The 13,472-nt window shown below is 38.5% G+C and overlaps 1 protein-coding gene across 1 annotated transcript in view; it reads left to right on the top strand.

Annotated features, from left to right (window-relative positions):
• KCNK2 (potassium two pore domain channel subfamily K member 2) overlaps positions 1-13,472 on the top strand; it is a gene marked incomplete at its 5' end in the record, with an annotated part of 73,218 nt that overhangs the window by 47,478 nt on the left and 12,268 nt on the right. The window contains 2 exons of the mRNA XM_062573567.1: positions 2,222-2,408; positions 11,477-11,616. Of these exons, the coding sequence (XP_062429551.1) occupies positions 2,222-2,408; positions 11,477-11,616 (327 nt within the window). The remainder of the gene's footprint in view (positions 1-2,221; positions 2,409-11,476; positions 11,617-13,472) is intronic.

Below are 13,472 nucleotides of genomic sequence, written 5' to 3'. Positions count from 1 at the left end.
TGTAACATGCAGGACACTGTTTTTCTATATAGGAAGGGTCAGCCATGGCTTTATATTGATGCAAAGCAAGCGGGGGCTGTGCTGAGTAGTCTTATTCAATAGATAAAACACAAGTTTTAAAGATGTTAAGAAGGCACGAGACAGAGGGTGTCTCAGAGACAGCAGTTCAAATCCAGACAAGTTATTGGCGGATCACGTCCATTTGCATTGAGAATTGGCTAAAAATGGCAAAAACATTCCATGAGAACATTTGACTTATGCTTTCTACTTTTCTATTATAACTACATTTTATTTTTCATTTAAAATTGCAGGTTTGAGACCAATTATTTATATAATTTACCTCATTGTTCATAGGGATGATTCTCTTTTAAATGGACGTATCCACACAACAAAACCCCCAACATAAAAACCCAGCAACTTGCCCTTGTCTATTTATTGTCCATCTTCGAATGAAAACACTGATCTATATATTGAAATCTGAAACGCTTGCTCTATTTACTGGCTCCCCGAAAAAGGGCCTGGGAGACACTGATACCTCAGTGTGAGGAATCTGATGTTCCAATAACTTGAGCTACTACTGTGATTTGGGTTACAAGAGCTGGACTTTGGTCTTGCTGACCTTAAAAGTTTCCCTTGGCACTAAAATACAAGAAAATATATATCACGAATAGTCAAACACTTTTCTGATTTCATTTTTGATCTGCTTTTATGGAAGTTTCCAGTTTTGTGCAATTCCTTGCTTCCTTAAATTTGAACTAAAGTGCTTGGATAGATGGAAGACTCTTTGGAAAACTGTATGGTTTGGAAATTGTCAGTGTTTCACTGTCAGATTGGAAAGGCACATCAAGTAGGATTTTGTAGTGGTCTGTTCTAATGTTGGTACGGTTGAAATTTTTCATTAATACTTTAGACAACAGAGAAAGCTTTTTGTTTGTTAAATCTAGAAATGACCTCAAGCTGGGGAAAACAAAAGATTGGAAAACAGAATTAGAATTCAAAATGATCTTGGAAAATTTGAAAAGCCATCTGAATATTTAGGTTTCAATTCAGGAAGGGCAAGTTTGAAGTACAGTATGTTGGAATAATAACACATACACATGTCAGGAAAGAGTTGATTAGGTACAACTTTTGCAGAAATACTCTGAGGAATCTAAGGGCTCTTAAGCTAATATGGGTCAATGTTATACTGCTGTGTAAAGGCATACATCATAGTTAGAAATATAGGAGTATAAAAAAAAGAGGTAAAACACATGAAAGGATCCTTTTATTATATTTTGCTCTAGGATGTCTTCAGTTTTATGTCTAGTTCTGAGCACTGCATCTAAAGAAATGTATATATTTCTTGGATGGAGCAAGAAGAATGGACAGATGAAGAAAGGAAAATCTGAAAGAAATGTGTTTATTTGGTCTCAAGAACAGATGCCTGAAAGAAAACACTTGTAAAAGTTTGCTGCAAAGAGAAAAATAGGGACCTCCCTTTGTGTGCCTTGGATAAGACTGTAAATAGTAGACTTAAATTACAGCAGATGAGATGTAGGTTAGGCATTAGGAAAACTTTCTGATGAGGAGGAGAGTTAAGCATGATCACGTGTTGCCTGGAGGCATCCATCAATCTGTATCACTGGAGACTTTAAAGAGTCTAGACAGTAATGTGTCTGGAATGGCTTAGGTGGGGTTGATTCTGTCTTGAGGCAGGTTTGCAATAGATGATCTCCTTGGGTCCCTTCTAGCTCTATTTTCTGTGGTTCTATTCAGCTAGCTATTTAATTAAGGGAGAATTGTATGGTCAAAATTCAATAATTATACTCAGTAATCTGCAGCTGCAAAAAAAAGCAGAGGCCTGTCAGGTGCAAACACACTACTTGAAGCCCACTCAAAAATGTAGCCCAGCAAGCCAAGCTTTAGAATGATCAACTGTTAATACTTATGAATGTTGCACATGCCATTCACTGAGACTGTAAATCCAGCCACAGTGAAGAGGCCAGCACTGCTCTGCATTTCTTGCTAGCAAATGTTTCCTCAGATAGACATGCTTTCTTTGATAACCCTTTCAAAATCAAATCTTGCTTTGATTTTCCTAATTGTCTGGGAATTGTAATGCACTGTTCTCTTGAGCAACCCTACTGGTCACTGTTGTGGGCGATAGGTGCTTATGCAGAATGGCACAATTTTATTAACAGTGGGTTTCCTCTCTTTCCCCTTCCCTCTCTTTCTTTCATAGAAATGGAATGTCAGTCAGACAAAGATTCGCATAATTTCAACAATAATATTCATACTATTTGGCTGTGTGCTGTTTGTTGCTCTTCCTGCAGTTATATTCAAGCACATAGAAGGCTGGAGCACACTAGATGCAATTTATTTTGTGGTTATCACTTTAACTACCATTGGGTTTGGTGACTATGTTGCAGGTAAGATTTTCTCATAACTAATCTTATGATATTTTTCACAGTGATTTGTGGTTTGCATTTTTATATTTGTTTTGGGGTAGAGACAACTCTGTGTGTTGTCATGGGGGTGTTCATGCCTCACTCTCCCCTACCTTTTATCATTCTTGTATTGGGGCACATGTGATGATCCGTCTCCACGTTGAATCATGTGGCAGCGCAGAGATGGGACGTGGGACAATGAAATACAAGCTCTCTGATTCTGCCTACTTAATTTTTTTTTCTCTCTTGTACCCTTTCAAAGATGCTTTACTTATCTTAGGTAGTTTTTTTGGTCTTACAGATTGCGAGAAATGTAAGAACTACAGTGTTTGTCTGCTGAATACTTACTGCTTTTACTGGGAGTCACTTAAAGAAAGGTCTCATATTGATGAGTTACATGGCATAAGTTTCGAGTGCAACTCTTACTTTGAGTGTTGTTCCAGAGTTGTGTTTCTGATGTTGCAACCTCTCTGTTGGTGGTGTCCTCTCTTTCTGTGCTTTCTTTTGTTTGCTTTATATGCATTGTCCACATGTGTTTATAGTGTAAGCTGAAGGTTTAGCTTAACACACAGATAATGTATCCAACGTTTATCATTCTATTAACCTGTATTAGATTGGTTGAATATAACTTTGAGAAACAGTGCTAAGAAAGTGCTTATGCCAATTGTCTGCATAAAGTTTATTGGTTGGTGGGGTTTATTATTATTATTGTTTGAGGATGGGGAGAAAAAGAATCTTTCATTGACCTCAGGCAGTGAAATGAGGGTCAGAAATTTGGAGCTTTGTGCTCTGTGTTTGAGACCTGCTCTCCTGAGCCTGATTTCGTGCTCCCCCTGCCCCAGTACTGTGATGTCTCCCTCTCTTCCACACTTGGACTCTGTGTCAGGCAGAGGGGACTGAGAAATCAGCTTGGTCTGTCTGTAATCTGCAGTGGGGGAGAGGGACAGCAGTGCTGAGACGCAGTCAGTGAACTCTTCTGCTGGAGGGAGCAGCAGACCACCACGTGATCCAGTGTACAGCTGCTCCGCGGCCCAGCACATGGGTCTCTCAGGTTGAGTACCTCCTCCTTGTAACTTGTAGGCCTGAAGTTTGCCTTGATGACAGGGATGTGGTTGGTCCTCTCGCTGTCAAACACTTTTCAGGATTGTGAAGTCTCGCAGAGACCTCCGTTGTTTGACATGGTCATAAATGATCTGGGTAAAATGTGCAGAAATTGAACTGAAGTGTGGATGACATTAAGTTATTCAAGCTGTTTAAAAAAAAAGGAGAAGAATTGCCTAAGGTTCCTATAAATTATGGGACTGAGCTATAAAACAGCAAATGAAATTCATTTTGCTGCAAATTATAGCTATGAGTAAATGTACCCCCTCCTCCCAGTCTTCATATGCAAAGTGAGGAGCTCTAAATTTGAACTTATCATTCAGGAAAGAAAGGTGTTGGATGACTGACTCCGTACAGCATCTGTTCAATGCTGAGGTGACCAGAGAGGCAAATGCAATATGAGGAATGGCTATGAAAAAATAACGCACAAACCAGAAAAAAGTATTTATGCTCCCTTAAAAATTGATAGTCTTGCGTACCTTTTAAATACCGTTAGAAGTTCTTGTTCCTGCCTCTCTGAAATGATACAGTAAAAATAGAAGAGATACAAGTAAGGATATCAAGGATGATCAGGAGTAGAGGATGTTGCTTGTATGAAGAATGACTGAGCAAATTAATACTCTTGAGCCTTGAGAAGGAGGTGAGCCTGAAGGAGACCTTTAGACTCGTAGTGGTCTAAACAAGGTAAAAAGGGAACAATTGCTCACGCTTTTTACAATCCAAAAGAGCATTGAATAAAATCACGTGGAGCCTGATTAAAAACAGGCAAGGAATGGTTGTTACATACAACTTCACGTTAAATTGTGGGGCTCCCTGTGACACGATATTGGGAATACTAAAATGTCCGCAGGTGTGGTCAAGGAAAAGTGGTAACGTCCACAGGAAACTATTAAACCAGAGCGCATCTTTGTCGTGGAAAGTCCCTGAGACTCTTCTCTAGGCAGCCGACGCCAGCGCGCTCGGTGAGAGGCGTAGGTCGAGCTGGCGCTCTGCTCTGACTCAGGGCAGCTATATTATTATGTAGCCTTCTACGGGGAAGAAAAAAATGCGAGTAAAAGGGGAACATGTTGCATATACATAATGTGGAAAGAAACCTATTTGCTCGAGGAACCTTAATTCTGTCATTTTCTGTCACTTTTTTTTCCTAACGTGCTTTAATATTTTTACATAGTTACAGGAAATATGTAATGTGTCTATTTCTTTTGAGTGTGCCTCTGATTTCTCCCTTTCCTTTTTCCTTCCCCTTTTCCAGGTCTGTTCTTGCTTCCATTTTGTCTTCAGGAATTTGCGGTTCTGGTCAGATTCTGACTAACACCAAATCAAAAATTTATGCAGTTTCAAAGCTGAAAGTCTAGGTGTTTTATACTTACTTTATTTTTTTGAGATGTGTGTGTGGAACGGGGAATAAAAATAGTAGTATAAAGTGTATAAAGGCCTGGTTGTTTTTACTCTAAGACATTATGTGAAATGGCCCAGTTGGCTCTAACAGGAACACTGAGTACATTCATCATTACTCTCATTATGAATTTCTGCAGATTTCTCTATTTGTAGACCACTCGATATAATAATTTGTTCCTACAGGATGTCCTTTTAAAATTTTCACATGAAACACATTCTCTTTCTACAGAACGTCCTTGAATTATGTTGTTCTATAGCTTACAGCCTTTTATGGTTCACTTCATATATATTTTTAATTTTAAAATTCCACTGTAATATGTAGGCATGATTCAAAATGGCATGAAAGTTTTTATTTTCTAAAAGAAAACATGCACAAGTATGTAACATGCACTAGACTTATATTCGTATTGTAATATATTATTGACTTTGAGAGTTTCATTGTGTAGTAATTGGATTTATACTTGCTGTAATGGTATCTCAAGAGAACGGGGCCTGTGCTTGTTGGGAAGCTGAAGTAAACTACTATTACCATTAAAATGGTGAGGTTTAAAATGGCCATCAGCGTTTTGTCAAAGATGAAGTTGACAAAAATTTGATTAATTACTGTCTTCCTTGTGTGAACACACACATACTCAGTTGATGGCAGAAATCTGAAGGATTTTTCAAACAGCTCGGTTTGTTTTCTTGTCATTCTAATAAATAATTAGATTAAGGGCTAGGTTTCCTTATTAATTATGGGAAAGTGTGAAGAGTCTTTAGAAGTTAATGACTTGGTTATCCTTATGATTTTTGGTTTGCTCATTTTTCTTTTAGATAATTCAGAACTGTCTTCCACACACTCAGTGCCACTGATATACTTCACCTGAAACTTGTAGGAGTATTTTAGACCAGCTGGCTGCCATAAATGGAGCTGACTCAAGAATTTAGGCTTATGGCATGTAATTGTGTTTAAGGATGTAGTAGAGGTTGTCATGATAGAGTATTTCATCTGATGGAAGCATCTTAAATTGTTGTACCTCTACAACATGATATTTCTGGAGTGAGTCATGCAGCATGCAGAAAGGAGCATTAGTCCACTTCTCAATGTCTAGGTGGCAGTGCCTTTGAGGGGGACCCCCCCCCCCAAAACCCCTCACACTGGTACTAATTTATTCCCTTCCCGATTTCCCCCCCACCCGTGGCATGCTCTTTTAATTATATTTAGAGTATAAATTTCCTTCTTCCATGCAGAATTGTAGTCAGAACTAAAGGAGAATGGTGGGCAGTGATTCTCCAATTTGCAATTATAGCTGAGTGAATTCTCTTGCCAAATATTTTTTTTTGGCTAATTCTTGTAGCATATTGGAACTCTGTGGGATATTTTCTGTTTCTGTGTCAATTTTGGCTTAAAAGGTTCACTCAAACCAAAGTATTCAGTTTCAGCTTTAAAAGATTCAATATTCAACTTCAAAAATGTTCCATGTCAGCTAAAGCAAAATGTTTCATTTGAGGCGATATCATTTTTTTCTGCTGAAAAATTCCAAACATTTTATTCTGAATATTTTTCTGGGAAATATCATCCTAGAGAAAAAAAAATCATGTATTTGCAAGCCTTATATATAAATTTAATACTCATGATAACCTATATATTAGGAATAGAAAAATCTTCCCCCCTCCCCATACATTGTCATTTTTCACCAGCATGAAACTCCCTATTTTTTGGTAGCACTGGGCTTAAAAGCTGAACAGAAGCCCTGGAAAACTTTTTGGGGAGTAAAGAGGGAAGTGTTTCATAAAAGTTGTTCTGGAAGGGAGTCAACAGAAGAATTTAGGCTTAAGGAATGGTGTTAAAGGCTGTAGTGTGGATTATCATAGAAATTCTTGTCAGTTCTTCAGAATTTTTCTACTAGCTTCTTATCTGTACTAGAGAACAGGTATTTTGCTCCCAGGATCCAGCAGATTAAAAGATCTCCTTTTGTATTTAGAATCTAGGCTGTCATTTGGATCCTATAGAAATCTTAACTGCAGTTTCCACCAGCAAGAGAAATCGTAAGGCAAATGTATAGAAGACTATAATCATTCAAGGTGCGTGCAGGGAGGGCAAAGATGAAGAGCTCTTGCATTACAAGTGCAAGAAAATCAATGGACAGTATTCCAAAAAAACAAATTTGCATTTCTGTCTTGTGAAAGGGATTTTTTGTGTGTGCGTGCCCTATTGAGGAAATAAATCACTTTTGTAAATGAAGAAAGTGTACTACTGCAGTTTTTTGGAAAAAAAAAAAAAGAGAAACTGTATTAAAAGATTAGTCACAATTGTCTTTTGAAAATCAAGATATATTATGTCAAACATTTCTTCTCTTACTTTGAAGTGCAACCATTGACTTTAATACTGCAGAACAATTCAGGCCAATATTATAAATGTTCTGTGAATGAGAAAAGCAAGAGAACTTTGTGTCAAATGTGTCATTTTTCACATAATGAAAGGTAGTCTTGGGTGCTAAAGCTAGCGTCAATGCCAAAACGTGTATCACATGAAGATATATTTCTTATATGTGCAGATAACTGTTGTGAATTACAGCACAGATTGGAAGGTGTTGTCAAGTTTCTGAGGGAGATAAGCTAGCAGGTATCAAACATAGACTAGATTAGATGTCCAAAATGACTAAATTAGGTGGAGGTCAGAAATGTTAATAGCTTATCAGTAGTCTGTTTCACAGCGGGCGTAACGACATTATAAGTTTACATTGCAATCAGTCCCATTTATTAAATGGTGGAATTTTGCACATCTCCATTTTAAAAATATATTCTAGGTTTTCCTCTTGTTTTATCTTCAGGTTTTAGCTATACTGGTTTTGGCTGCACCTGAATCTGGTATGTTGCCATTTTAATTCAGATATTTGTGTCTGCATTGATCAGAGATGGTCCAAGAAATAAGATACGGATTTAAAGGTAATGCACGAAAGTCAAATTGCTTGGCCCGAGATCCAGTTTGAACACTACTGATGGATGATGGTCTCGTTTAAAGTCGCAGAACTGGCCCATCTGCTGGTCATAGCGGTTCATCTTCTCTCACCGTGTGATGTTGCTTACCCTACAGAAGGGGCTCTGCAAGGGGGAACTGCAGTCATGCAAGCAGGAGGTGTGCGTAGAGCACCGCGCACGAGAGCTGCGTGCTCCTGCCAGCAGCCTGCTGGCGCCTTTTCGGTGCTCTGAAGTGCCCTCCATCACCTCCGGCCTTCGCTTCTGCAATAGGTGGTGTGAACTGTGCAGGCTGCTGTAGATTTGAGTTAGCGTATGGCGTCTCACTCCACTTCTGTATGGAAGAGTGTTTTATAGCTGTGCTTTGTATTTTGTAAGAGCTTTCCATTTTCCACTTAGTGGAATCAAGTAACCTGTAGGGCTTGCTTCTTATTATATTCTCTCTCTCACTGATAGTGTAATATTATCTTGTCTCAAGCATGCCACTTTTCCAAGCTCTGCCTCAACTACCCTTCCATTATCCCTTTTTGCAGTCTTCTGAGGTAATTCCTTTCATGTTGCAGGGCCAAAACTGTGTCTTGTTGGAGTGGGACAGAGGAAGTTTCTTTAAGTCAGTTGCTAGTAGTGCCAGGTTTGAGTGATGGACAGTTGCTTGCTTAATGGCCATTAAAACTTTTAGTTTAATCACATGTCTATACTCAAAATAATTTCTTTTTAAAAAATAATATAGCCAGTCCCTGGCTTGAAGATAAACTTTTGAATAAGCTAGAAGTTTGTGCTGATATGGAATTAAGGATATGATAGGACTTCCTGTTCTCTACTTCTACTTCTGAAGAAAAAATGCACACAAAGGAACAATTTTGCAGAAATAATTGTTTGTTTTATTTTGAGTCAAAGCTGGCTATAGTGAAGAGGAGGGAAAAGTGCCCTCTGAGTTCAGAGAGCTCAAGAGAGTGCAAAGAGTCGGTTGCTCTAGTAGACCAAATCTCTGAGAAAGGAGCTCTGTTTCTTCTCTGTGGTTCTTATAAGCCATTACTTGCAGATATTGAACACAGCTGGACAAAAGTTTTGCTTATTGACCCACAGAACTAATTTTGCCAAAGAACAAAATGCAGCTTCTTGCTTCTCAACATTTTGCCTCCTGAATGGATATAATAAAATATTCTACTTTGCAAAATGACAGCATTATTAAGAATAACATTATGCTATATAAAGCAATTGTGGATGTATCATATGTTGATATGCTTTTTTCTAACATATTCTTGTGAAATCTTTTGTTGAATGATCTCTTATTTCAGTAAAATGCATATACTGAAATTTATGTGGGTTGTAATTCAGCAGTTATTGAATTCCATTTAAATTCAATGCAGTTGGTTTCAGTCCTGTTTTCCTGTCTGTGGAATCGTATTTAATGAAATTCCCTGCAAACTGTGTTACAGCGCTCCATGACGTTTAACCGCGTGTGCTGAAAGTTTCCAACAGTCACAGGGCAGCAGCAGTGGATTTCAGGGCAAACATTCTTGTGTACCTGTCTCTCCCTGGTGCTGCCTTAAATTAGTCCTCATCGAGGACTCCCTGAAATTCATCAACCCAATAGCAAATAAAGATTTTAGCAGTTAACCCTTTTCCTAAAGGGTTCTTGACTGCCTCTTTCTGCCTGTAGGGAAGCTGAAGCTCTTTGGGCATGGCTAGGTGGAGCCATCTCCTGGCCAGACAGTAAACAAAACTGCTAATCACATGTGAGCACCTCCTAACCCCTGGCCCGGTAATTAACCCTGCTGTAATGAGTGTTATGTAATTATTGTGTAATTATGTATGCACTGTGAAGGAAATGCTCCCTGCATTAGAGTTAGGTTCCAGTTTCGCCATATAAGCTTTGGACACCAAAAGTCATAAATCAGGCAAGCAGATGCTTTCTGTAGTACTTTATACCAGCACACGAAGAATAGCAATGAATGTGGTTCACTGCTAGCTCCGGAGAGAGCTAAGATGTGGTGGTCATCAACCATCTTTTGAATGACCATAAGTTTTGGGCAGCTGTCCTCAGCACGATTCCCAAATCCTGTTTCACTGGATTAGGGGATGCCATGACATTGATAAATCAGTTCATCTCTGATATTTTGTTTGTCTTGAGGTGCGACAAATTCAGCCTTTCGGTGGTCAGCTACCTTCTATTCCAGACAGAGTCCTGGCTTATACCATACTAGGGACTGTGCAGGTGTCAGTGTGACATTTTTGCATCACGGATTCAGCTCTTAGGAAGCCAAACAAGCCATTACAGCTCAAGGGTTTTTATTGATAAAACAGCTTATTGACGTGAGAGTAACAAAGCTTCTGTCTGTGATGGGTGCCACACAAAAATAACCATCAGTTAAACTGTGTTCTGTTGGTTGTTTGTATTTAACACATAGGATAACTAGGTAACTAGGAAAAACATTTCTCTTTATGTGAGTTAATCTTGGTAGTATAAGAAGGAGCTCTATCTTTTGGTGACAATGAATATTTTTCTTTGATTGTTTTATTGCAGGATGTAGATACATAAAGCGAAATATTATACTGTACATACTGTAGAGTAGCTACAAAATACTTGTACATACTTAAATGTTCCTGAAAGGGGTTTATGCAAATCAAACTTATACTTGCACAGACCCAAAGTAGAAGCGTGATTTTATTTATCATAGCGTAGCTGAATTGCTGTGTTTAAGGCTCATGTTCTACTGTACTGCAGGTTGTGAAATGTAAGTTATTTTATGTTGTCTAAGAGCTCTGGATGAACTTTTTTTGTGTGGAAATGCAGCATCTGTTCTTTATAGCTGTATTGGAGCTAAAAGTGCAAGTACAGGCATCTATCAGATTTATCCTGCTTATTTTAACATATGAAAGGAAGGAAGGGTCTTGTTCTTAGAGCAGCAGGATTCAGAAGAGCTGCCTTCAGCTGCCGGCAGTTCTGCCCATGTCTTTGTGAATATGGTCAGTTCAGCTCATGTCCCTGTACCCTGATTCCCTCCTCTGTAAAATGGACATGATAATGTTTGCCCGGCCAACAGGCCTGGTTGTTAGTGCAAGTACATTTCTTTGTTACTAAGGTGAGATTAGTATCATTACTGTCACTAATGTGGGATCTGGTACTAAAGGGATTTCTGTGAGTTATTAAAATGCATTCAAAGTCCTTGTAAAATCAGATTTCTCAGCATATGGACATGCTACTTATGACAATTAATTTTGCACAGTGTAACTGTTTGAATCAGTTGAAGTCCTTTTGTTCAAGGTCTTCTGTACAACCTTTATCTAAAATAATGGTATCTCAGAAGTTGAATCAGTTTGTGTCCATTTTTAATTATTATGAATGATTAGCAATCATTATCTAAAATTTATACCTTATGTAGTAGCAGTGATCTCAAAACTGTTCGACAGTGGGTGCATTTAGATCATGACTTATTTGAACTCTACAAAATATTTAGTTGTCTGTTTTTGCATGGATAAGAAAACAGAAGTCATAAAAATATTACTGCTATTTTAGGAAAACACCTCATTTACAGTTTTGTGCCTATGCCTATTACGTCCTCTTTATTTTTAACTTCATTGTTTTTCAGGGGGATCAGATATTGAGTACCTAGATTTTTACAAACCAGTGGTGTGGTTCTGGATCCTTGTTGGGCTTGCTTACTTTGCAGCTGTCCTCAGCATGATTGGAGACTGGCTAAGAGTCATATCAAAAAAGACAAAGGAGGAGGTAAGAACATCTTTTAAAAGAGAAGAAATGCTCTTTAAAAATTCTGATTAGAAGCCAGATGAACGTATAACTGCATGCTCTTTGGGAATATGTCAAAGCTGTTTAGGTATGAAGTGTAGCAGTCTGGTCAAACATAGTGTTTTTTACATGGCTGTGTATAAATTTAGGTGAAATGCATTGTTAATATGAGTATGTGTTCATGTTTGCAAGTGACTTGCAGGAAAAATTTCTCTACAGGTTTTATTCTAGATAGTATAATGAAGTCCTCATTTTTTAAGGCAAAAAACTTTCTGCCTCAATTGTTGATAGGATGCAGATAAACTAAAAATATTAAATCATTAAACAGTTATATTCAAGATACCTTTGATGATCTGATAGTGCTAAGAGACTGTCTCATGCAGTGCAAGGTATTGGAATGAACTATTTAAATATGCCTAAGTGTATTTTACCATAATGTTTTCAGCTGTATGCATTGTTATTTGTATTCAGGTGCACTGCTTTCAATTCAAATATTTCTACTTGTAAATGTGCATCTATCATTCTAATGATGATACTTTGTCATTTAACAAAATATTGTGGTTTAAGAAAATGTTAGAGGATAATTAAAATTTCCTTTGATTGTAGCTCTGTATGAGGTTCACTATAAGTTTTAGAAAGAAGGAAATTTTGTTTTAAGCAACATATTCCCTCTATTTTAGCTTCACTTCATTTATACATATCTGTTAGTTTGCATTACTCAGATATAAGGAATCTAACTTCTTTTCAGTGTCAGGAAAATTTTTGTGGTTACTGAGTGTCAGACCACTTGCACAGTGGTGCTAAATTGTCGTGCTAGCTGTAGGGCATGGCATCGATGCCTGGATGTAATTTGGCAGTCCTCGAGTTCCTAGAGCTTACTCCTTATATACCTTCACTCATTACAGTCTCCTCTGGTCCCTCAGAGCCTCTTCCTGAGCAGAGAGCGGCAGTGGTGGTGACCACAGGCAGGAGGGCGAGCGCTGGGGAGGGCACTTGGGCAGGATTATGTCCATTTTGTGAGGCACATGAGGCAGGCAGCCCTTATACGTTGCCCTTGCTATGCTCGTAGTTCTTTGTAGTTAGTGGTAGCATTGTGGCAGACTGTTATAACTATATTTTTACTAAGAATTTCATAAACACTTACTCAGATAAAAGAATTGGCAGCTAACCAATAAGAGGATGTATACCTGCAAAGGAGGACAATATTTACTTGTTCAGTTTTAGTTGAAGAATGAGGGACTTCGTCTTGCCTCTGCCCTCCATATTTCATTTGGTTTTTCTAAATTTACTCACACCACTAGCTTTACTAGCATCCCTCACAGAAATGCAGCAGGAGGCACCATGCAGGCGTTCTTGTTTGCGAGTCCAACAGTTGCAGGTCCCCATCTGGCGTTCTGGGAAAGTGCGAGGGGGATCTGTAACACGCAGGCTGCTGCAGGGAAACCACAGCATCGGAAGTGACCTGTTGGATCTGCTTTGCTTTTATGTATTCTCTTTGAACTTGAGAATGGTGATAGTAGTTCAGAGCAAAGGTGTATCTAGCCCATTAAACCCTCTGCCTTGGGAGAAAGTGAGCTGGGTAAGCACATGGGTTGCTTCACCAGTGCACTCTCTCAAGTGATAACCATTCTCAGCTTAGGGCATTTCCTAAACTGGATTTAGTTTCCTTGAGTTTGTTGTTTCTGGATTCTTGAAAGAAAGTGGTGCAATGACTGAGATACTATTTGTATAACAATTTGTTCTCCTTTGTACTACTTCCTAGAGTTAATCTGGCCCTTGCTCTCACTTTTTTCATGCTCTCTCATTAGACTGCAAGATTGCAGGATGAGGTGCTTTTT

This window comes from Rhea pennata, chromosome 3 (assembly GCF_028389875.1).
Source record: "Rhea pennata isolate bPtePen1 chromosome 3, bPtePen1.pri, whole genome shotgun sequence".
Lineage (NCBI taxonomy): Eukaryota > Metazoa > Chordata > Aves > Rheiformes > Rheidae > Rhea > Rhea pennata.
This window is presented reverse-complemented; position numbering and strand designations above follow the sequence as displayed.